This window comes from Cervus elaphus, chromosome 33 (genome assembly GCF_910594005.1).
Source record: "Cervus elaphus chromosome 33, mCerEla1.1, whole genome shotgun sequence".
Classification (NCBI taxonomy): Eukaryota; Metazoa; Chordata; class Mammalia; order Artiodactyla; family Cervidae; genus Cervus; species Cervus elaphus.
Genome location: NC_057847.1, coordinates 76,173,671 through 76,200,476, shown reverse-complemented (window position 1 = coordinate 76,200,476; position 26,806 = coordinate 76,173,671). Strand labels below are relative to the sequence as shown.

General features: G+C 41.2%; 1 protein-coding gene across 1 annotated transcript in view; it reads right to left on the bottom strand.

The window, feature by feature from the left end:
* Window positions 1-21,563, bottom strand: part of CNTNAP5 (contactin associated protein family member 5) — a 995,558-nt gene extending 973,995 nt beyond the window's left edge. Inside the window, exon 1 of the mRNA XM_043894748.1 lies at window positions 21,482-21,563. Coding sequence (XP_043750683.1) covers window positions 21,482-21,563 — 82 coding nt within the window. The remainder of the gene's footprint in view (window positions 1-21,481) is intronic.
* Window positions 21,564-26,806: the final 5,243 nt, after the last annotated feature.

Sequence of the window (26,806 nt, the reverse complement as noted above, 5' to 3'; positions counted from 1 at the left end):
CCCCATCCACAAATCACTGAATAAAGTTAGTAAGTTCTTTAAAATTTACTGAGCTGAATATTTTTAACACGCATATCTTTTATACTTGAGTCAGTGACCGCACTGGAATTCACCTGGAACCCAGGAGAAAATGAGGCAGAGATCAGGCAATGCCACAAGCCATGGGATATTCTACAGTGATAGGCTGAAGTTCAGATGAGCTATAGCCTTCCTGCCTCCTTGATTGAGACAGCAGAGTTAGGAGCCAATATCCTCTCTAGAGCTGAATTCCAATATAATAATATGGTGCAAGCAAAGGTCTGTGCATCAGTGAGAAGCCTTGGCTAATTCTTCACCTGACCCAGCTGCATTTTCATTTCCTTCAAATGAGGAACATGATGTTAACCTCTGGCATGAAGATTGTGAGTCCTGAAACCAGACTACTTGAGCTGATATTTCCATACTCCAACTATGAGACCTTAAGCAGGTGACTTTACCTCTCTGTGACTCTGTTTCCTTATCTGCAAAGTACGGTTCAACATATAGTTACCATTCAGGGTTATTAGGAAGATTAACTCTGCTAACAGACAAAAAGAACAGAACTGTTTTTGATCTTTAATAAGTACATGTAAATGTTAAGCCTTCCTTGTCTTTTGCCTTAGTATTGTTTCCACATAATAAGGACTCAGTTCTTAGGCTATAGTCAATACTGAGGAAGAACGATTATTTTCCCAATTTGAAACCTTTGAGACTTTATTTTTTATTTTGTTTTAAACTGGAGTATAGCTGCTTCACAATGCAGTGTTAGCTTCTGCCATACAGCACAGTAAATCAGCTGTATGCACACATGTGTTTCCTTCTGTTTGGATTTCCTTCACATGAGGTCACCAAGCGTGCTGAGTTCCTTGGGCCACGCAGCTGTTTCTCATTGGCTGTCTATTTTATAAACAGTTGTGTTTGTATGTCCATCCTAATCTGCCAATCCACCCCACGACTTGGATGCCCACTGACCAGTCAATCGATAAAAAGATACGGTACACGCATACAATGGAGTATTACCAGCCATAAAAAGGGACAGCGCTGGGTCATTTGCAGAGATGTGGAAGGACCTAGAGTCTGTCACAAACTGAAATAAGTCAGAAAAGGAAAACAAATAACATATATTAATGCATATATATGGAATCTAGAAAGATGGAATGGATGAACGTATTTGTAATGCAAAAATAGATACACAAACATAGAGAACAAACATATGGACACAAAGGGGGGAAAGAAAGGGGGGTGGGATGAGAAAGAATGACGTGAACAAACTCAATCTTCAGGATTTTGAATTTTCAGCATCAAATAAGTCTCTTATTTTGGAGATCTTAAGGCATTACAGTATTAACCTAAAAAAATTAAATGTGTACCCATGGTTGCATCATCCTCCTCAGCCCATTGTCAAGCTCATTCCTCTGCATGAGGCACAGGTTTACTCAGGTGACATAAAATGCTTTTGCCTTTGTGACATCCTTTTTCATCGACATCATTTTTCAACTCTCTCTGTAGAGAATCCCCTTAGCATTAACAACCCAATTGTCTGGGTTTTTGTGTGAAATATACTGCACCCTTTAACTTTACCTGGTAGGGGTGTGATTAGTTAATTGCTGTGGGCACCTGACATTTGCAAGGAAAAATGGATACCTCAGCCCTCTTTCTTCCAATGCAATGGAAAATGATTAAGGTTTGCTGGTTTCTCAGTGGGGGACCGCTGTTTCCTGGTGGATATTCAGAGACTTACAAATTCTAGATATTAAGCTGTTCTTGTCTATCTTTTTCTGTTTTGTGAAGGGATGGCAGGGGAGGGGTCAGGAAGGACAAGGGGACAAGCTATGAATAGCTTTAAAAAAAATCTATTCTTTGTAATAAAACTGTTCATCCATATTAATTCCAGCTTCTTTGCAATGTGCATATCTGGCCACTGGCAAAAATTGTGAAATCTCTAAAGTTTATTTCCCTGTCCTTGTCTTTTATATTCTATATGGCCTTGCTTTTTTGAGAGACACGTTTTACTCCTCTCCGTCGCCCAGAACTCATGGCCATGGTGTCAGGAATGAGAAGGAACATGCAGTTAGTACACACTTAGGTAAAAATCACCCTCACTGGGATGTGGAATAAGACCTTCCCCTCCTCCCGTCCCCGAGGACCTACAGGATAATGAGGCTCACAGTGTCTTTTCCTTAGCATCTTTTCTGGGTCATTTGGAAATCTTTTCTGAGCGTTTTGGAAATCGAGTGACATGAAAGGTTTTTTATCCAAGAGAAATGCACAGCTGCTCATACAACACAGAGTAATCTGTGCAGCATTTCAGGGGATATTAAATGCCTCTTAAACGCAACATGGAGATCCTTAAGAGTCCTAATGCAGAGTTCAGGCAAGACTTCCTTCCTGTGAGAAGGCAGGGATAGGTGGGGAAAACAGGCAGAAGAACAGGGCTTCTGTCAACATCACTGTATTCTACCTTCTTTCCCAAGACATAAACCCTAGAGTGGAGATATGACTAAAAACTCAGAATAGGAAGAAAATGAATATCAACATTATCAACGTACTCACAGTGCTTTTTAATCAGAGGATGCTGAGAGATAAGACACAGAGTATGGTACCATCATTCTGCATTGTAGTGACTCTGTGTTAAGGGAACAAGAGGAAAACAACCCAAACAAAACAAACAGTGTTTGGAGAAAGACGTTTGTAACTGGAGGCCAAGCTGGAAGGTTACAGTCGGCCCATGGAAATTGATTTAGGGATACTCTTTACAGTTGTTGTTTTTTTTCCCCTAAGGAGTCCCTAAGTCAGAGAAGAGTGAGCCCTTGTCTGTTAACTTCTGGATACACATTTTGAAGCCAGAGACATATTTGAAACTTCGGGTTTTGTCTGAATATTCCATGAGACTTGAAATTCTACTCCAGAATATATCTGCGTTTTCCTTGATATAAAATAATGTGTACTTCTTAACCTTTGAATGAAGTTGGTGCTCCAGGAAAATGGGTTTTTAAAAATCGAGGTGTGGGTGTGTGTGCACGTGTGTATGTGTTTCCTCACTGTCAAGGCTTACTTCTGCAGGGTGGATGGTTCTGAAGTTACATTTGAAAAGCTTGGGTTCAGAGCTGAGGTTACCCTGAATGATAGATGTCTCCAAACATGCTGTGATCATTTCACAGCATCCGTCATCATGACAGTCGAGGGGATATGAGCAGCCAAGGGTTTTGTAAAGAGAATTTAAGCAATAGTAAAAGCATAGAGCAGAACTACTAACTAGAGGAAGCCATCATCTCCACAAGGAGGCCTTAGGGAGGTGGATCCCCAGGCTGGTGGAAAGCTCTGGTCTGTATTTCACTTTGGTCTATGTTTAGGTATTGAACATGTTTTTTCACCAAAGGTTAAAAGCAGTCCTTAGTTTGGAACCGGTGTTCAAAAAATATTGTGAAATGATGTGATTTCCTCCAATCAACTGCCATGATGATAGACTGGGAAACTTTTAGGAGCTTAGCTCTTTTCTAGGGTCTACCATGCTGTCCTCCTGGGAAAAACACAGTACTTTGGAATCAGAAACCAGGGTTGGATCTCAGGTCAGTTACTTCATAAGTGTAAATTATTTAGCCTATATAAATCTCAGTTTCTTGCAAAATATTAATCATATAGATTATGGAGTAGATTAGCAGTGATATAAGTGAATGATAAGATCTGGTACATAGTAAACAGTCAATAGCAGTAGCTACTATTACTATTATATTACTTTCATATAAACAAATACAATATAATATTTTGTAACATATATGAAGACTATAGAAAATGTAATTTTATACTGAATTATAATTGGACAAATTCTGAATGAAAAGAAAAACAGAGGCCACGGAAAGGCAGTTTGTAATTAATAGCTTAAAGATGTAATTTATATGGTATAGACTTTAAGGGTTTAGAGGAGAGCAAAAATAATTAAGACTAGAGAAGAAAGGGCTGGAACTGGACCATGGAGAAGATTTGTGTAGATAGAAGGAAGATGAAAGTTCCTGCTTCACTTAATTTAGTAAAAACTGCCAATATAAAATTTTGCAAGATATCCTTGAGCAAAGTGAGGAGAACCATTTATATCAGTTGATGGCTAATTAAGTGAAAGTAGTGAGTGGGAGGAAAGAGGGACAATAAAGGCCTTTAAAGCAATACAGCTCTTTGGTGACATCCATTTGATTCATCTCAGACTTCAGGCTTTAAGTGGTTGTAAAACCTTCCCAAATCTCCTCTGCCACGCAGGGTTCCTTATGGTCATTACACTGTGGTCCCCACAGTCAGGAAGAACAAATCTGGAGGAATGATTGTTCTGTTCTGAATGTTATATTGTACACATCCATCACTGACAAAGTAGCATAAGTACAAAACAGGGGCGGACGATGGTGAGATGTCTGAGGAAGAGACATTATGTTGTCAAAATAATAAAAGAAGAGATAAGAAGACCAAGAGAACTGGATTGCTGTTCTCAGGTATTTGCAAAAAACAAAGAAGAAGATCATGATAAAGAAGGATGAACCTTGGTTTGGGGATGGTCCAACAAGCAAGCTAAGAGGAGTGTTTGGGGATTTGGAGAAATAGAATCAGGTACAGCAGAAGGAAGGATACTCTACTGACAATTTTTGCAGAAGACAGTGAGCTCTCCTGGGAAGTCATATTTCTATGCTTACAAGAAGTAGGATGGAGTAGCCAAATAGCAGGAATACATTTAGTGAATGTGGAGATCTCTACAGGTTTTTCAGGTTGTGGCTGGACCACTTAATGTCAAAGGTCCCTTTTCCAATTCTTTAGCCTTTTATAACTCGCCTTTTTGAAAAAGCAGAAATTCAGTAGAGGCCAAGGTCAGCCATCCCATTTCTATTGAAAAGACAAAGACTGTATTTCTGCTTTAATTGATTCTAAAAATCAAAGATTAGGTTGGAGCAGATAAGCAATCAAAGTCAAGGCCCTTATCTAACTGGTCATTGGGCTGCTAAATGGGGTAGAAATTGTATTCTGAAGAGATTGGTCCACGGCCTTTCCTGAGCCATGCAGCTATGTCACCTCAGAAGCACCTGCCTTGGCCACTTTGGCACCTTTCATTTCATCCCAGAACTTCTCACATATATATGTATATTGGGGAGTGAGAGGGCCATGAGGAGGAAAAAAGTGATAAATAGAAAATGCTTTACTATAAAATATAAAATACTTTAGCTTTTGCACTACAGCGCATGGTGTTCTGTTGAAGGCAACCTGGCCAGATGCTTTTCAAGATGAAACTGAAAGTGGAGCCACAAAGGAACTGGAAAACCTGAAAAATGGTGTGAAATTGACCTTGGCAGCTCCCAGTCCAGGTCACATCCCTTTGATCCTTCTTTACATTGTACCCACAGCACACCTGTCATCCCTTATTTGTCTAAAGTCCCTAGACAGTTCAGTTAGAATATGACTCTTCCAGATAATAAAAATTCTAACAAATATCAATACATCAAAAATATATGTGTACAGCTTCTCCAAAGACATGCCTTACTTCATTTCTTATTCACAATAGCAAAGCCGTTAGGGCAGATATCATCATCCTTATTTGAGAAAAATGTGGAATGATGAGCACAAAATCCCGTGGCCAGTAAGTGACAAAATCAGGAGCAGATGTGTATTGATTTCTCTTCTTCTAGTCTAAGCATCTTTTTACAAGACTGGATGTTAGAAGGAAGTCAAGTGTATGTGTAAGTATGTTGGGCATCTTTAAGAATTAATACATGATGATCCGTAAATGACTGACAGAACTTCAGTGTTCTCACATGTTGACGATCTTGACCTTTGAGGCTGATAGCTATCTACTGTGGAGCGCATTCTTGTCCATCGCCGAGAGCGCACTAGCATCTCTGCTGCTGTCCTTCAGCTGCTAAGCTGTATCTGACTCTGCACCCCAGTGAACGGTGGCCCGCCAGGCTCCTCCCTCCTTGGGGTTCCCCAGGCGAGAACACTAGAGTGGGTTTTGCCATTTTCCTCTCCAGGGGGTCTTCCTGAGCCGGGGGCCTAACCTACATCTCCTGCTTGGCAGGCAGGTCCTTTACCAGCGAGCCACCAGGAAAGCTTATACTAACTTCCCTGGATGTAACACCTGGATCCCACTAGCAAACCTCCAGTTGTGAAAATAGAGGATGTATATTCCAAATATTGCCACATGTCCCCTGGAGCAAAGTCACTTCCAGCTGAGTACAACTGATTAACACCAAGTATCATTTGATTTAAAAGAGAAGCCCAAGCTAAATTAATTGACATTGAGCACACGTGTGTACACATGTACATGAAAATATGGACAGAAATACCCCCCGATGTCTTTCGGCTTTTCCCAGTAATCACACCTTCCCAGCACAGGAAACAGAGGTGCTGTCTTGGCTTCATTTCTGATGTGGGATGTGATTTGGATGATGTGTAAAACGAGACTTCCACTGGCTATCAACTGAGGGGTTTTTATTTCCTCACACACCAAATGACATCATTTCCCCAACAAAGCCACACAACACTTAGCTATAGGAATCCAATAAGTCAAACTGAATTGTCCAACAATAGATATTTATGCAGAAAACATAGACATCTTTACCCCAGACAACATGTCAGCAAGGTGAAAGCACCATTAGAGTCATACATTCTCCCCTCAAATGGATTCTGTTTCACTTGCTCGGATGTTTGTCAGATTAACTTTACTAATGAATTTCCACAGTGGTTTACTCTCTCAACTATGAAGCCACAGCCTATGCTTAATTATGATATTTTCTTCCTAAGTCCAGGTCTTTTATCTGACCATTGACAGCTAGAAAAGATTTGCTGACATGGCATCTAAACTACTCTGTCTTATTTATAAACGACAAAACCAAGAATGCAATGTGTGTGGACATTGGTATAGAAAAGCATACACATAAATTGTGCATATATAACAGAACATAGCCACTTGTCATAATTATATTTTTATTTACATGTATTATCAGCTCTTTTAAGCCAAAAAATATATATATTGCCACTCAATATCTGAAGTTAATAAAGCAGTGAGGGAGGAGCAACAGGAAATATTTCTATTGTAGACCTTCACAATTTAAGAAAGAATTTCAAATTAGTTTGATATATTAAAAGATGCCTGAATATGTGTGAGGCACTGACTTTTGTAAAGAAAGACATAAGCACTGTACAAATTCACATACACACACAGGCATACATTTCATATCTCCAAAACACACGACACATCAAAAATTTTTTTGAAAGCATTAAGTCATTCCTTTACTCCATTAAGTCAATAGCTCAAAACCAAAGGAAACACTTTGCAATTTTATCTCTCTCCCTGTATTTTTCATTGAATTAAATTATTGTTGAAGGAGTTTTGTGTTTCTCAGGTAACTAGTTTATCCTAAATAAATCCCAAAACTAAAGTGCTCATTAATTCCATGTATACTTATTACCCATATGCACAAGTATCATTATCTCCTGATTATGTTACTGAAATGCCAAGCTGAATATATTTGAAGTTTTGCATTCTGTCCATTAGGTAAAGAATCATGTGAAAGAACTATTAAAAACCCCCGACCAAAGTAAATCAGAATGCAAAGGATGCTTCCCCAGCACCAGGCTTAAAGAGAGCCTCCACAGTGGGCCACTGGAGGCCTGCACGCCTCCCAACAGCATTTATCCATTCTCACGGCAAAACACATTCAATTTCAGAAAATAAATGGATATTAATTTCCATCCAAATGCCCATTTCAGTTCATTATCTGGAGAGGTAAATATTCATAGAGGTGACACCCAAGTCAATATTGACCTTGGGGGATAGTAAATTTTGACTTTTTCCAGAATAAACAGTTCACATAGCATGCATGCACATGTAAAATTGTACCTGGCACATTAACCATGAAAGAAAACTAATAATATCTCAAATTTATTATACATATAGTTGTGTGTACACATATATATGCATGTACGTATAGCATCATAAATTACTTATTATATTGAAATCTATTGAGAAGGCAGAGTGGGGAGTTCCCGGTGGCCCAGTGGTTAGAACCCAGTGCATCACAGCCACGGCCTGGATCTAATCCCTGGTCAGGGAATAAGACCTTGCAAGCCACGGAGCATGGCCAAAGAGATAAAGAAGAAAAACAAAGCAATGGGTTCAATTTAAACAAATAAAAGAATGGAGAGCGGGAGCATTTGGAGTTCACTCATATGTAAGCGCAGCGTCGATCGAAGGCAACGTGGTTTTCTAGTGATTGGTACACTAAGGAAATGTGTATGCCCGTGGTGACTGCAACACTCCGCCAGAACCAGAAACTCAGCCTGAATCCAGACGGGGCGCAATGGAGTTTCACGTGTGTATTTCCAAATGTCTAGTCACATTCACTAAGACGGCCTCGGTTCTGGAGCCAAATGTCCATTTCTCCCACGAGGGCTGTCAAACAGGGGCAAGATCGTGGAGAGAGCGCTGGACCGCGCGCCGCGTCTGCCCGTCTGCTGCCCCTGACGCAGGCACGCTGTCTGTACTCGGGCTCCCTAGCCTCTCTCTGCTTTAATTCAGTTTATCAAGCAGTTATTCACTGTGTGGCTAACATGAACACCTTTTTTTAAAAAGGTCAAAGCGGGTGTCTGTGTCTTTTTTAACTTTAGTCTTCTCTGGATCTGTGCCTAGGACCAGGATTGCAGGATGGTATAGGGCAATTCTACTTTCAGTACTGCTTTCCACAATGGCTGTCAAAACTTACATTCCCACCAGCAGTGTAGGAGCGCTCTCTCTTCTCTACAGTCTCTACGTGTGATATTTGTGGACTTTTTAATGATGGTCATTCTGACAGACACAGAGGACCATCTTGTGCGTGCCAGGGGGCGGTGGGTGGCAGAGGGATGGCTTGAGAGTTTGGGGTTAGCAGATACAAACGATTTTGTCGAGAATGAATAAACAAGGTCCCACCGCATAGCACAGGGAACGATAGTCAATATCCAGAATGGATGGTGACAAACCAGAATGGAAAATAATATATGGAAGAATGTATGCATGTGTTTATCTGTGTGTGCCCAGTCGTGTCTGACTCTCTGCGGCCCATGGACAATAGCCCACCAGGCTCCTCTGAGGAATTCTCCAGGCAACAGTGCTGCAGTGGGCTGCCGTTTCCTACTCCACGGCCTCTTCCTGCAAGAAAACTGAAAGCGCGTCTGCGGTGGCAAACGCCCAGGTGGCCTGCGGCTGCACAGCGGCCGAGTGTTGGCCCCCGCTGAGGCCACTACCCCCACTTTTCCTTAAAACCTTCATACGCCTCATCACTTTTCCGTGAATAAACTTGGAGATCCCTACAATTACTGGTAAGGCAGGAGGCTTTGTGCGCTTCTTGCCTGAAGGATCAGGAGAGGAGAGCAGGTTGAGGATAGGATTCTGCATCTCCTCTCCCCATATCCCACAAAGCTGCCATCTGTGCAATTTATTTTACATAAAAATTCTACATAAGATTTAATCTTGGAAACCATAGTGTTCTCCTCCTAAAATAAGCTTAAATATTTAAGGTCTTGTTCCCTGGAGCACTCCTTCTTTTGGAGAGCTAGAACACAGCTCTGATGCACTGCCTCAGTGTGAATGACTTCGGGATACTCCATGTCCCTCCTGATGGCTCTGTGGTTGGAGGAAGAGAAGCAAATCTGTGAGGATGCTGACCGTGGAACAAATGGCTGAGCCCCTTTAAACCTAAGCAAGAAGTTCTGCTGAGACAAGAAAACAGCTGAAAAACAGAACAGAGGAGACAGAGATCTCACAACTGAGCTAAATAACAGCTCAGGCTGAAGGGACACACGCAGGGGAGCCGGAGAATAAAGCACAGACTCCCCCGACCTGGCTGTCCTTGTGACGGTGATGAAGGGACCTGGACCCAACGGGTGGCTCTCTGCCATACAGACTCTCTGAGGCCCACAGAGCCAGTGCTCACCATGAGACCGCATCTGCGGTGAAGAATAATGTCACTCAGCATGTGCTTGTTCAAAACCCTCCCTCCCATCCATCCCCACTGGGGGAAAGGAGGTTGGGGGCTGGATATAGGGTGAACCCTGCAGCTTACCTCAAAGACTGAGAATGGATCTCAATGTAGTCCAATCCTTGCGTTATTAGAATCTGTGATCTAAATGTCACAAATAGGGGTTATCTTATTAGCACCAGCTTTAAAAAATCAAAAATAAAAACAGAACAGACTTTTGGACTCTGTGGGAGAAGGCGAGGCTGGGATGTTTCGAGAGAACAGCATTGAAACATGTATATTATCTATGGTGAAACAGATCACCAGCCCAGGTTGGATGCATGAGACAAGTGTTCGAGCCTGGTGCACTGGGAAGACCCAGAGGGATTGGGTAGAGAGGGAGGTGGGAGGGGGGATCGGGATGGGGAATACATGTAAATCCAAGGCTGATTCATGTCAATGTGTGACAAAAACCACTGCAATATTGTAAAGTAATTAGCCTCCAACTAATAAAAATAAATGAAAAAAAAAAGTAAAAGCAGAATATCCATCTGATAAAATCTAGGAGGGCTACAGTTTGATGGAGTGCTGAGAACACTGAAATTAGTGAGGAAGGTCTCTAGGGAGTATGAGACAGGAACAGATGCACTCAAACTGGGCTCATCTCAGGCTCCTCAAGACCACTATTTAGTGGTTTAAGCTTTAGTGAATAAGACAGTCAACTTTCAGAAACAGGAAACTATGTGCCACAAAGACTTCTAGCTATGGGGGAAGTGCTGCCAGCAAAATTAGAATAAGATGACCTACGCAAGGGGGAGAAATCTGTAGGTCTAGACTAAGGTTTTTCTGACCCTGGATCACAGAGAAAGACTAGGTCTGCAAGGGTGACCATCTCAAGTTCAAGAGTAGCTCAGCCTTAGCTTTGAGTTCAAGAAAGCAGTGGGTAGTGTGTAAAAAAGATATGGACTCTGGTGTCAGGGAAATATAGGTTATCATCTTAATGTAGCCACATGCAAGTTATTTGATCATGGGTAAATCACCTGACTGTCCAAGCTGGCTCTTGTTTGTCCTAGGATGGGGAGGATGATAACTATTGTGGGGAGGACTAGAATGAGCCCATCAGGTACCACCACTAGGATGAACTGTATCTTTGGAAACTCTGCCCGGGAAGAAGCATATCATTTAACTTTATCTCTCATCTCTAATGTTCACACCTTCTGATCTGGTGAGTGAAATCTGGTGGTTTCATTTCTTGTGACGGTGTTGAATAGTTCCTGACTATTGTAGAAGGAAAAGCATTAATCTCTCCTTTAATATCCTGGTAAGCTCAGCATGCTTCCAATTTTCTTAAACAAACAAACAAACAAACAAACAAAAAACCTGCCCTCATTGACCCCACTCCTGTAACCTGGAAGAGCTGGTTTACCCAGAAGTAAGCTCCGTGGACGTGGAGCACGTTGCCAGGTGACCGCCATGGGCGCAGACTGAGTGAAGCTGAGCAGACTTCTGACCCCCAGCCACCTCCCGAGAGTTCCATTTCTGTGCATCAAGCAGGCTTGTGGGTTTCCTTTCCTCATGTGAATCGATAAGCTCTTCTCACCTCTCATTATTGATTAATTATAACTTGCAGCTCACAGACCAATCACATTTAATGAGAAAGGAAGCTACCTGTTCCAAAACGAGAGGTGAGGCAGGGAAGGTGTGCTTCTTCATACAGGAATCCTAGGAGGTATAAATGGGGATAAAGAGCCAGAAAGCTCAGACTTGCGCCCCTGGGTGTATGTGGCCCTTGGTCATGGGTTAAGTAAATCAATTTTGTTCATCAATTTTTAACCAGAGATTGTGGGAAACTTTTTTCCTGCAATTTACACATGGATGCAATATGGAATGGAATGCAGATTTGTCTGAGTGTTTAAGAAAAAAGTCAAGAAATTACATGCTTCAGCAACCACACAAACCTAAGCTCTCAGACTCCCCTGGGTTCTCTGCACTCTTTTTTTTTTTTGCTTTCTGGCAAGCAGCACTTCAATGGCAAAGTTTAAAGAGCATTAGCCTTGGCTGTAAGACAACTAAAAAATCATTTATTAAACATCAAATGAAACAGGCAGAGTGAAAGAAGGGAGATTGAAAGGGGAGAGAGGGGTAGAGAAGACAGGAAGGGATAGGAGTAGAAGAACATGGGGAAGGGAGGGAGGCGGTGGAAGGAAGAAAAGGAAGGGCATTGGAAAGGTGGCAAATTAAGAGTGAAGGGGAAGAAACGCTGAAGATGAGGAAGCAGAGAGAAAAGACTCAGGAAGAGAAAAGAGGTGCTTAATATACTGAGCAAGACTGGAGTTGAGGACCCCGCTGCCATGGCTTTGATTTGAAGTTACTGTTATTTTTCATTGTTGCTATTTTGGGTTATATGGACACCAATCCAATTCTCCCTCCATCATCTGGTTTTCAATAGGCAATAGGCTTTCATGACTATGCAGAGAAATAAATTCACAGGAGGCATTTCATAAGTACTTTTGAATGAATGAATGAATGGTGCACTTGAAGATGGATTAGCATTTATAATCCATCAGGTGTGGTAGCAGCACCCAATTTTAACCCAACATTTACAAGAACAGAAGAACACTTGAACTAAGGATTCACCAAAAGGAGGCTTCAGCAGTAGCCAGAAGGAAAGCACAGCTCTCCTGACCTGCAGATTTAACTTCCATCTGCTCAAGTCTCCTGCAAATGGAGAGCTTAGGCTACTAGGAACACTACCTATACTGCTCACGCTCACTGATTTTTTCTCAAGGTCTGTTCAAGGATGCCTCTCCCCTAATACTGACATCTTCTGCCAGGGTTTTCTGGAGGGGATGTGCTCTTTTCTTTTCTAGAGGCAGCTCTTTTCTCCACTTCCTTAATGAGGTTTGTAGCAAGCATTTCACTGGCCAAAACCCAGAAGCAGGGATCACACCTGATCGCGCCTTGAAAGAACCCAAATGGGCTTCCCCAAGTGCAGTGGGTAGTAGATCTCTGTCAGGACTGCCCTCAGAAAAGTCCCTGATGGGAGGTTTCATGTTTGGTGACTCTGCCTACATATTTAGCAAGGAAGCATGAGGAACCCAGACAGCCCTGGGTCTCTGTCAGGTGGAGACCAGTTCTACCCACAGTCCCTCTGACATCTGAGAGAAATAAGAGCGAGTGTCCCGTTGCCTTGGCGGTTGCTCAGCTCTCTGATGAAGGGAGAGTGAGCCCTTCCATCTTTGCTTGGGAATGGAAATGTTCTTGTCTTTGCCCAATTACTATTGCAACTGATTTTGAGAGAATCCATGTTGGGACTCATTAGTAACTATAATAAGTCATAATTACACACATAACAAGTCAAGTGTGTCTTATACAGAGTAACTCATGTTATACTGACCCTGACTCTACAAGGCTCATGTTAGTATCCATAGGAAATCCTGAGTGAGAGTCACATCGACCCAGAATTGTGGGGCCTGTGCCCTTTCTACTGTCCTTTATCACCTCCCGATTGCCCGCCTGCAGCACTTTACCCTTGCAATACAGAGGGTCAGCCTGGGCAACATCAGGAAGTAGGTGACGCTTGTCTTGGACACTCTGAACACTTCCTCCTCTCCCTTCCCCAACTCAGATCGTCGTCTCCCTCTTTCAGGCACCAGACTCTGTCTCTTCTAGAAATGTTTCTCCTCTTTCTCTTGGTCAAGTGGAGTTCAGTACAGGTTTAAAGAGAAGCTCTGTGTCTTAAGGCTCCTCTATGAATCAGAAGGCTTTCCTTCATGTCTACAGATTCAGGGGCCGACGGACTTAGTAGAAGAGTTGTTTGCAGACAGACGGATGGGGGTATCGGAATTCAGTGGGCTTTCCCCAGTGCAGTGGGTGGTAGATCTCTGTCGGGACTGCTCTTAGAATAGGTCTTGATGGGAGGTTTCACATTTGGTGTCTGTGCCTACATATTTAGCAAGGCAGCATCAGAATGCAACAGATGTCTTTCTCCCCTCTTTTCACATCTTAACATAATCAGGAAAAAGCCAATGGTATTACCCGAAATACGTGGCCACATGACAGAGAGGAGGAGTGGGGAAGACAGGAAGGAAAAGGGCAAGGGAGGGAGGATGGCGGAGGAGAGGGGACTGAGCATGTATATTCAGCGAACAGTGGCCTAGACTGACACCTACAAGCGTCTGTCTGGTAGGCAAATCTCTTTAAACTGCTGTTAGCCTTGGACTGTCTTCAGAAGGATGTATCTGTTTCCAAAGGTGGATAGCTAAAAATAATATACACCACAAGGGATGTTTTGGCATTTTCCTTCACTTTCTTTCTATCTTCAACATTCATGTTGTCATCCTTTAAAACTCAATCAATTCAGCTGATTCAAGGAACAGATGGCATTAATCAACCCCCTAGAACATGCACAAAAGCAATTAGAAATGTAGAGATGTGGAATTTATGCCAGCAAATCAGTTACCAATGATGGCAAATCAACCTGGTACACCCAACTTCCCTGGTTTCTCCTTCCCCAGAGCAGCCACTGGTAGTAGTTATGATCCCTGGCTTACCTCCCTGCCAGAGGGGGATGAGAAGGTGGGGGGCTGAGGTTTAATTGCTCCTTCCTTAATGACTAGTTCTCTCTCTGCTGACAAAAACCAGCATAATTTACAGACTGCAAGATGCATCAGGATGATGGATACAGACAGCATGTGCTATGTGGTGTCATGCAAATATGAAATATACTGCACTGAGAGCGTGGTTGTTTGGTATTCCCTGAGAAGAACTTCATTTCAGAGAACTGAGCACCTTTTCTAGTTCTCATTTGTCAAAAACAATGGAAGCAGCAATAAAATACATTTTAACCACAAATCTGTGCCTTCTCTGAGTTTACTAGCTCATAGATTCTTTGGTTTTGAATTTACCTGGCTCATGATTTTCTTTCTGACTCTTTACGACCTTTCCAGGTTCTAAAACTTTCCTCCGTAGGCCCTTATTAATTATCACCTGTGTTACTGTAATAAGTTCTTCACTCGTTTTCTTGACTAGCCTTCGCTCATTTTAATTTTTCCTTCATATGGTGATTTTTTAAACACAAAAATCTGATTATGTATTACTTAATTACATGTTCAAAATATTTTGAGTGCCCTCTATAGTTTTCACAGTAAAAATCAGAGACTCCCATGTTTACCTACTTATCCAGCTTCTTCTTCTATCTGCAGGCCTATGTCGTGCAAGTAATCACTACAACACAAAAAACCTCTAATACCTCCCTTCCTTTCCCCAGCTGGGAAGTCTGACTCTACATTCTGTTTCCCTCAGAGAGCCTGCATCGATGCCCCAGCCAGTTTGAGATGTTCACCTGTGCTTACCTTTGTTATAGCATTTATCACTTTGATGTGATTAAAGATTTATTTTGCTGGCTCCTCATGTTTAAAGTTCCTTGAGGTCATGGCCTCTATCTTTTAATGCATCTTTATTCCTCCAGCTTCATAAGAAAACTTGACTTTAAGAAAGAGAACTTTTTGTTGGGATTCATTTTTTCAACAAAATTTTTCAAATGAGTAACACACATAAACTCGTGACACTTAAATCTTCTCCCAACCACGGCATAAGAAGATGACATCAGACACTCAGGGTTATGTTAGCAGGGCAGTGTTGTAGGTTTGTAAGCAGATAAGATCTTTCCAGTAGTTTATGACTAGAACCCCATTAAATGGAATCTAAACATTTCTTCTTTATACTGAACACCGAGTTATGAAGGATTTTTATATCACTATGTGTCTGTGTATTTTCAGAGTATATAGAAAACTCTCATTAAAATTGCAAAAGCAAGTTAATAAAATTAACTCAAATTTGGTTTTAAGGTCAAAGAATGGGAAGATGTTCTCTTTTAGGAACAAAGAGCCATTTGGCACAGAAATAAGGTCATATCAGCAATGAACTCGTGGAAATGTGCAGCCCTGTGTAAATGTAGAAGCCCATTCTTCAGCTCCAAATCCAACCAAATGACCTAAACTTCTGCTCTTTCACTTAAAAACTGCATATTCTAGCATCTTCTTAACATCTCCAAAACTAGAATAAGTAATACTTTTTATTTGAAAAAAAAAAATACATTTCAAAAGACTCTAGTAGTGGGACCACAGAAAGATCTTGGTTTAGAAATGAAAAATTTTAGTTGGAACCCATTCATTTCTTCTCTCATCCGTATATTTCAGGCACTGACTATAGATATTCAGATAAAATATGATAACCAGGGAGATGCACGTTTAGTTGGGGAGACAAGGACTGGGAGTGCTGTGGGAATACAGCAGTGATACAGGGACATGTGACCTAGCCGGGGGAAAGTGTGTATGTTTTCCAGGGGGGGATGGAGACAGTGACAGAAGATAAAAAATGTGAAAGGACGTTCTGAACCGAGTAGACAGGCATACGCCAATGAACACAAGGAAACGTGAGAAAGCATCGTTTGTCTGTGGGATGCGGGATTCCAGAAACTGGAAATTAGACAATATGGGAGGATGGCACAAAATTTAGAGTATTAGGCAGAGCCTGTTCAGGACCAGCCCAATGCTGAGAAAGGAAGCTTATACCTGCTATTTAATTAATAGTTTTGTCTGACATCTATTGACTTACAAGACATGATACCAACAGAGGTACCTTCTTATGGTATTGTGTGTGTACGTGTGTTTGCACACACACCACATCTTCATCACATCTTCAAGGCTATACCCTTTCCTCATCAAGTTTTAAACTGAAACTTGTAAAAGCAAAACAGAACATCTGGTGTTCATCCAGATATAAGGCTTCCAATCTTTGACTATTGCAATGTCTGGCATTTTGCATCAAATGTAGATTCCAATTGTTTGACGGTAAAGCTCAGGAGCTGGTTCTGGTGGAAAGAGCTGCCTCCATGACCTTTGTTATGAATAGAGCTGCAGAGACTAACTACAGAGATACCAAGGCAACTTTCTTCAGATGCTCACACAGAGACCCCATCAGAATGCATGGGGACCAATTTCATATCTTGTAAAGAGTCTGATCTTTGAAGATAGACAGATACAGGTCCAGATCCTGATTTTTTTCATTCCTTGAGTTTATGATCTTGGGAAAATTATTAATGTCTATTAACCTTAAATTTACTCATCTGTAAACTGGATTTAATAAAGTCTACCTAGCTGTGCTTCCTTGCCAAATTGCATGAACCCAGCACATGGACTGAGAGATACTAAGTCCATAGCAGCTAGCAGCTGGTAGGAATTAAAACTCTATCATGTTGTTGTTCTAAGTATAATTGCTTAACAGTTTTGAGTAGTATCATCCCAGAAGTGTCTAATGAGAACCTGAAGCTTTAAAACAAAGCCTTTCTGAATGAATGATAGTACTCTAACCTTTCAGGTAACTAGACCATCTCCCCACTGTCCTACATGACAAGGATAATTAGGCTTGTATATATAGGTCACATTTCAGCAGAGTTCTGGCATACAAGATAAAGAGCTTTTTGTTCACCAACTAAAACAAAAGTTTTAGGAACATTTTTAATGCCATCACATTATTTTGTTTTGTAACAAATGGGCACACACTGAAAAATAAAGCAATCTAATAAAGGAAAACTAGGTCCCATTAAGGAAAGGAAAGGCAAGAGAAGCTGGGAAAGGAAAACTGCAATTTAGAAGACTGTCAGTCATTCATTAGAATGAGAATAAGACATGGGGGTGAGTTAAGGTGATTCTTATAGAAACTGACTTTTTTTTTTTAAAGTATATACCCTTGTATGATAATTGCTAGTCCAGGTTTTCTGTTTTCCAGTTGTGGAAATATGAATCTGGTTTGGAGACAGGGACTATGTGGAGAGAAAGGGAAAATAATCCATATGGATAGTCAAAGACCAGCCCATTCAACCATGGGAACATCTTCAGGACTCTTGCAAGTGAGCAATATAATGTTTCTTTCACTTCTGATGACTGCAATGTAAATGCCACAAAAAAGTAAATGGCAAACACTTTCCTGCAAAAAGGAATCTAGTCTTTGTTTATTTATAATACTATGTATTGATTGGGTTTGTGCATAAGCTTCAGAAAACTCAAGGTACAGTGCATCTCTTTATTTGAAGATCTTTAGGAATATGATTGACATTTTCCTATATTTTCAATAAAGTTCTGCCTGTGATGAAAGGAGTAAAGAGTTTTCGATTTTTCTCTCCTGGCTGTTATTTGTGTGGACCTAATACGTAGCAACAAAGAGAAAAGATGCTTAGAGATCATCCAAGTGACTGGTCAGAATTAAGGCTCTTTATAATCACATAACATCCAATTATTGTAAAATAAAGTGAACAGTGACCCTATAAGTGTCCCCTGCATTCCTCTTGTCTTCTGAACGCAAGCATGTCTTTTAATGTACCTGTTTGAAGAATTTCCTCTGTAAAAATTTGAGCTGCTGTTCTATTTGGGAGTAGATACATATCTCAGTTACTATTTTATACCTGAGCTGTGAGAGCAGAAATGATGCATCACCTGATGGGTGTTTGGCATCTTAGCTGTGGCATAACTAGGGCTAGTTTCACTCTAACCAACTATCAAGTCATGTCATTTCTTCTTATGTCAAAAGAGCTGATATTACATGTAAAATGATTTTTTCATTAAACACTGGCCTATCATATCTATATTTGAAATTAACTAATTCCCTCAGGGTAAACCCAAAGGAAGTACGGTAGCTGTTTAATATCCTGAAAATCTGAAATGGGGGAATTTCCAGAGTTTTTATTACTGGTTGGTAATTACGTTCTCTCACAGATTCATATTATCTATACTGTAGCTGGCCTTCTAACCTGACTTTATTTTAATTTTGTTTAATTAGAAACTTATGAGATCTATAATTGAGCAAGAATTCATTTTCCCCTTGCAGCTAAATGCCCAAGTTTTGGTCAGATTATGAGAAAATTAAACACACATACACAGCACTAGCAATAATAAATTGTTGCCGGAAGATTAGAAACAATTAAAAGTTGTTTTTAGTTGAACAAAGTTCACAAGTATTCCATGGAGCATCTTGGGTAAATAATCCATTTCCAAGAGTACTGTCACAAATGACTTGAAGTATTATTTCAAAATATAGAAATAACAATCCTGGGGGGAAATCCTCCAAATTATCTATAAACTTACAAAAATTGACAATTTTAAAGATTTCTCTTTGCCGATATATGCATATAAATGTTAATGGATTGTAGCTAAAAAGTAAACAAAAACACTATAATAAATGGATTAAGTATGTGCACAACAGAAGTCTGGAAGAATTGTGGAATGTTGTTGTTTTTTTTTTTTTTCTTAGAGGTTCTGCATCACAGGTTTGGAAGACCACCAGGACTGAATTCAAAGTAATTTTCTGGTGCTATTCTATTGTTCACTGAATTAATACATTTTGTTTGACAAAATAAAAGCATTTAACATTATTGTTTAAGAACATCGACCCCCAAATATTTAGCAAGCAGCATGCATTCAACTGAAATGCTGATTGGAAATAGGGAAATTACACTGTCAGTGATGAAATACTAAAGCTCATTATCACAAGGTTTTATTTTAAATGCCTAGAATTAGCTTTATTGCTGCATCAGTAATGATAAGCATGAGCCTTAAGCTCATACCATTTTATGAACACTATTGTAACATTAACTATAATTCAGTTAATTTACAGAAAAACTCATCCTATGTTTTTTTTCTTTTTTTCCTTGCTCTTAAGATGCTACGTAAGGAAGCCCAAACCATATTCCTATAGAGTACGTTCTATTTATTTCACACTTATTCCTCATTTTTCCTTCATAGATCTTCAAAATATTAACTGTTTTCAGATAGGTGTGCTAGAGGAAAAGCACAGCTATTTCACTGCCACAGCTTCGCATCATTAGGACAATACTGACCTCTAGTGTTCTAGGAGTTAGACAGCGAACTCAGCACCATGCCTAACTTCCTCTTACTGAACCACTTAGATGTTTTTCTACAGTACCATGGGAACAATTTTACTTACAAAAGAAAAAAAAAAAAAAGAGGGGGAGGAGCAGGAGGATGTGGGGAGAAGAGGAGGAGAAAGAGGAGAGAAATGTTAGATTCCATCCTGTCCTTATCTATTCTCTGAAATAATTTCTGAACTAAAGCCTTCTGGTTCCTCCCCTTTAAAGAGGCTGACCTCTTCAGCATACCTTTAAAATACAGACTTTAACAAAAATCTTTATAATCCATTTCCACTAACTATCAATTTCAGATCCCCCAAACTTCCAATCCCAGATAGGAGCACAGGGTCAGCTTTGGATCATTAGCAGTAAACATTTTCCAATTGTTTTCCCTTGAGGTACTGAGTATCTCTTTCTTAAGGACCTTTTGGATTAAGAGGGTGGAGAGTGAGGTAGAGAAACTTGTAAGTAGTAAGTGGCCTTCCTACTCTTCTCCAACAGTGACGGTTCACACCACAAAAATAAGAAAAAAGTATCAGAACAGTTTGAATTTGGTTGGATATTACTGAGGTTCATGATGAAGTTAGTAGATAAGGCAGGAAACCCAGAACCTTGAGGAAACTTGATAAACCATCTTTGGAAACAACACAGATGGCTTAATTGCATTCTTTCTTCATTTAGGAGTTTCCAGAGCTGGAAAAACTTCCCTTTTCTGCAGCTGAGCAATTGAGCTTGCACCTCTGATGGCTCCAGCAATTTATTCAAGTTTGACTAACTGGGTTCTTTAAATACACAGTGCAGGTGGTGGATCCCCAGGTGTCCAGTTTTCCTGCCTATTAAATTAAATGCCCTGCACTTGCCGAGGTTAGAGCTTGGAAGGCAGAGTGTACACTTAGTGCATACTCATTATGTGTTCTTTGGCACAAAGATTTTGGGGGTGGAGTGTGCATCAAAGCTCTTCCTCCTATAACAGGGGCAGCCATTGATCTTGTGGTTGGACTACATCGGCCCATGACTTTTAGGCCCAAACTCCCAACCCTATTAAACGGATGACCATTGGTTTCAAGGTATCCCAACTGGAACCTTCTGCCTAGGGGAGAGCTGAAAGCCATGGATCGGGGAGGCACAGGGCATACTGCAAATCGGAGCGAGGCTGCCGCATTCAGAAAGGAGCCGCTGTCACCGAGTGCGGTGGCTGGGAGCATCTCTGTGTCTGGAAAATCAGCCCCTATTGCCTAGAGCCCGAATCGGGGACCCTTCCGGGGAGAAGCTCTGGCTGTGACCAGGCAGGCAGAGAACGCGGAGCTGGCGGGAGGCTGAGGGAAGAAAATCTTCCCTTCTCCCCCGAACTTTCCGATTCGGGAAGAAGGGCAGAAAATCCAGAGGGGCTGGCTCCTTCGAGCTCTGCTAACTTTTGGGATGGTTAGAGCAATAGAAACACACCAGTCAGCATTTCCCCCCTTTCCTCTGCTCAGAGCAGACACAATTGAACACGCTTGGACAGTTGAGTGTCTTTCCAAACGCCAGGGTCTCCCACCTCACCTACCCGCCCCAAGCTCCTGGTACTCACAATTTGCCGCTGCTAATCCTAAATGCCACAAGCCGGAGAAGAACAAAGTGAAAACGCTGGTCAGCCGTGGTCCAGAATCCATTTCCCCCGAGTAAGAGGTCCCTCCCAATCGAATTCCAAATTCGCAGGCGCCAGCCGAGGCTTCTTCTCTCTCTTTCTCTCTCTCTTCTCTGCACAGTCTGACCCCCACCCACCCCCCCCGTGGAGAGGCGCTCGCGGCTTCACTCCATCCCTTGTCCAAACGCTCTACTGAAACCGTGGCGGGGGCTTCTCTGGAGGTGCCGACGGAGCTACTGTCCCCGCAACTGCCGCTGGCTTGCACTTCCCTTCCTCGCTCGCCTCTTCCTCCTCGTCCCCCCTCCTTAAAGGTGCAAACCCGGCCCAAAGCCACAGCAGGCGCCGAGCTCGCTGGACAGCCGAACGCCCCTCGCGAGCCACTAGAGCTGGAATCAGCACCCGGGCGGCGGACAGCTCCTTATAGGCGAGTGGGGCGCGCGGCGCCGCCCCCGGCCAGGCCCGCCCGGCTCTCTCCTATAAGAGCAGCCTGGGCGGGTCTTCGCCCCGCTCCGGCGCGTTCCACCCCGACCGCCCGCCGCCTCGGTGCGCGCAGGCTACCTGGAGGGGACCGGGGAGGGACCGCGCATCTCCATCTCTGCCTCAGTCTCTCTGGTTCCCCTCCTTCCCTGCCCCCCAGTGTGGGGGATGCTTGAAAGCATTGATATTTAAACCAGGTTTTCGAAGAACGATGCTAAAGGGATACTAACAGGAGTTGGAAGACAGAACGCATTAGCAAGAGGGAATTTCCTTTGGAAAGCTTGACAACGAGATGCTTTTCTTTCTTTCTTTTTTTTTTTAAGAGGCGAGGGAAGACTTGAATTATTGAATTACGCGATTGAATTTGCCCCGGGTGTGTTCTCTAGAATGGAAGGCTGACTGGCATTGGTAATATTGGGATTTCTGATCTAGCGGTTTAACGTGGTCCCAACCCCGCACCCAGCTCCCATCTCCCGTGGCTCATCCTTTCACGGCGGACCAGGTCTGCGTCTCCCTCCTCGCTGTTGGCACGTAGCTTTGGGCAAGTACCGCAAGGTGTTTGGTGATTTGGGTTTTGGAGCCCAGGAGGTTCCTGGCATCTGAGAGAGAGGGGAAGACAGATCGGGCGTGGGAGATGAGAGTCAGGGTGGGGGTCCTGGTGGACTCATAGGATTCTAGATCTGAAAGCTTCTCTGGATTGGATTTAAATTTAAAAGGATGGGGAAATAGTTTTGGTTTCTTCCTAAAGACCCCCCATTAGAAACCCTGGTTTTATCTTTGACGTCTAGTTTACAACTGGGGTTTCTCCTGCTGCTGCTGCTGCTAAGTCGCTTCAGTCGTGTCCGACTCTGTGCCACCCCTGCTTGACCATAAATCAGCTTATTTTGTTTTTATTGGAAGCTGTCAGAAAACTGTCAAACCTTAACAAAATGAGGAGCCATAATGATTTCTACTTGAGCTTATTAGGGATGGAGTCACTTCAGAGGAAGTTGATGTCTCCGTTTTCCTCCCCCTCCCCCACCATTTCCCTCAGCAGTAACAAATACGCAGACTTATTTTACTGTTGATTCCGGACAAACCTTGGTCCTCAGCTTCCAGCTGCATAGCTACAGCAGGTTGAGCTGGGACTCAAGCAGCTTCTGCATGAATCCTGAAGTTAGCCTTATGCTTTTGGTTAGAACTGGACTCACGTCATTGGATTATTAATCTATAGTTGAATGAGAATTGGGTTAGCGACACCCTTATTTTAATAGAGCGAGAAGAATTCCGAGGTCCTCTCACTTGTAAGTAAATGATCCTCTTGTCTCTAAGCTTCTACCTGAAAATAATTGTGCTAGTTTCTAGATTCTTGGACAACCAGAATACTTCTCCAGGACAGGCTGCAGTTGTGGGAGAAAGGCCATGACCAGGAGATCACAAAATACCAAAGTGGAAGAGATCCAAGAAGCTGCTCAGTTGGCAGGGGTCTGAGTGAGGAGGGGGCTGGGTTTCCAAGTCTAGAAGCATGGACTTGCCTTCTCCTATTGAAATCCAGGATTCCAGGTTTAAAAACATCTATGTGCTTAGCTTAAGCATACTATAGTCTAGAAACTATTGTCCAGATTTGCATGTTCTTTAATATTTATATGACCTTAAAATAAATAAAATAGTAAAAATATATTTTAAGTCCTTTTTGTATCCTTGCCTGATCCCATATTTAGAAGTAAACACTTCCCTTCCTGTTCATTGTTTTTATATTTTAAAAAACATATTTACATTGCTGAACAATATATAGTATTGCTTAGATTGTCTTTAGCCAATACATAAATGGTATCATACTTTTCTATTTTGTACCTTGCAATTTACTCAACAACTCAACATTTAATATATGTATATATATATATATATATATGCACATATATATTTAATTTATACATTTCAATACAAATAGTTATAATTATTTCATTTTAACTGCTATATTATATTTCATTTTATGAATATGCCACAATTTATTCCTTAACACATCTATTTATGAATCTATAGATTATTTTCAGATTTTTCTCAATATAAACTATACAATCTTGTACTGGTCTCTTAGTATTTCTCAATTATGTGCTTAAGAGTAGGGTTTCTGGAATGTAGGAAATGCTTATCTTCAACTGTAGTAGGTATTGTTAATTGTTTTATAAAATGTTCACAATTCTTATGCCCCTCCCCACCAGCAATGAGTGAGATTTACCCAACTTCACATCTTTACCAACATTTCAAGACCTCTCTTTCTATAAATGAGAAAATACTACCAGAGGACACAGGTCTTTGCTCACGAGTTTAACGCTCCACTACACCTCTCCCCCTCTCCTACCTCCTGCACCTACCTCCTATTCCTCTCCAAAAATAGTTAAGTATTTCAAAAGTTATGGAAGATGTTGCTCCATTTTCTGACAGCGTGACTGAAATCTATCTGTGTCAGTAAAATGTGCCTGGAATATACATTGAAAGGCAATCATGGAAAATTTTTACATGAAGCTCTGGAACTGTGAATGATCTTCAAGTTATTAGTAAATATTGGAACTCTTCATTTAATTGTCCATATGCAGGCTTAATGTATAGTATATAAATTGCACCTCATTTAAAATCCTAGTTACAGTTGTAGCTTTTTTTCTCTCTCTCAAACACACCTGTTCTCAGAGCAAATTTGAGCCTTAAACAGTAGACGTTTGTCTAAGATTTGTTAACATTTCAGTAAGAATACGGCAGCTCTGGATGTAGCAGGGATAAACAGCTGTTCTTCTCTGACAATAGTGTAAACAATGCCATCTTCTGGGGGCATTTTGCCAACAAGTTTTTATTAGCCCTAGAATATTAATCACTATCAAAAGTGCAGCCAGATTGACATTTACTTATTGAAATTCTTTTGTAAACCTTTTAGTCTGATAAATCCACCTTTTGAGTGGTGGAATAGAAGCTAAATAATCTCCCTTTCCCCCCTGTAGCTTTATAAAGAAAAATGTCATACGTGCAGAGCACTTTGTTTTGAAGAGGGTTAAAAATTCTGCAGAGGTAGAGCAGATTGATTGCTAATGGGGAAAAACAAATAATTGAAATCCTCAAATGTCTGCATTTTAAAATGATAAATCTGAACATCTCAAGACAAACATATCTGAGATCTTTAAAAAGGAATAAAGTGGATGGGACTGAGTTTTCCTGTCCTTTTAATTTTCCCTTTGAGTATTCCTACTTTTCCCTTAAGAGAGTAGAAGGGAAATAGTCATTTGTCAACTGGAATCTTAGCTTCTGAATATTCAGCAAGTTATGTAAATCACTGATTTTGTAATCCTTCTGTGAGACATATGGAAGGTATGTTTTGTCATTTCCATTTCATAGATGTGATCCTAGGAGGAGATAGATACTGACATGTTAAATATCATACAGGCTTAACGGTCTCAGACCATATAACACTTGAAAATTTAAACCTCCGCTCATATTTCCTTTATCTTTACAAATACAAAGTGAATGTTTTAGTTGCTCAGTCATGTCAGACTCTGCTACCGCATAGGCTCTAGCCCGCCAGCCTTCTGTCCATGGAACTCTTCAGGCAAGAATGCTGGAGTGAGCTCCAGGGGAATCTTCCCAACCTAGGGATCGAACCCATGTCTCCTGCATTGCAGGCAGATTCTTTACCGGCTGAGCCACCAGAGGAAAAAATCATATGACATATGGGTACCTGATATGGATGGGAGAGGAGTCAGCATCAGTCATTGTATGCTATCCCATTTTGGATATCAGTACTTTGGGATTATTTCAACTTCATATATTACAGTTTGTTGCAACTTCTGTTGCCACCCATATAGTTTAAAAAATATTGATGAAACAGAAAGTTAAATTACTTTTCCTTTAATGCTTTCTTCTCCTTTTAAATGTTTCAATTTTCCTCTTTTTTCCCCATTTTATAGTTTGTATCCAATATTACATATGCTATATTTATGTAATGTAGAAAATGAGGGAAAAAAAAAACCAAACTTGTTCTCATTGAGCTAAAAATGATTGGGGAAAATATGATGTCAACACATTAAATATTGAGATAACAATACAAATTAGCATGTGATTAAGTGTCAGATAATAAATACTGTAGAAGTTCCTAAATTGACAAAGAGTGCTTCCTTTGGGAATGAAAACTTATAGTTGGCATTGTGAAGTGATTCCTTGTCTTTTTGGGGGTAAATGGATTTGAGTCACGCTGGGCCATGAAGATTGTTATTCAAGCCAGAATAAGTCAGGTATATTTGCCTTAACAAGAAAGTCAAATCTTAGGGTAATGAATGCAGAATTCCACTTTCGCAGAAGAGTGGACTATTCTATTAAAGCAAATGGACTTTAGTCAAATGTTGAGAAGAATTCACTTGAGCCTCTCCCCCACTCCTTCTGTCTCCTAATTCTACCCCAAACTCAATCTTATCACTGCAAGCTCATCCTTTATATCAAAATGAGCCATCTATAGTGTATCTCCTGCAAATAGAGCAACGCTGTAAATACCTTTACCTGAGGTGCAAGTTTATCAGCTGGTAGCATGCCATACTGTCTTCACACACTCCTCTTTCTTCCTTTTCTGAAGTAAAGTGAAGTGAAGTCTCTCAGTCGTGTCCGACTCTTTGCCACCCCACTGACTGTAGCTTACCGGGCTACTCCATCCATGGGATGTTCCAGGTAAGAGTACTGGAGTGGGTTGCCATTTCCTCCTCTAGAGGATCTTCCTGATTCAGGAATCGAACCAAGGTCTCCCACTTTGTAGGCAGACGCTTTACCGTCTGAGCC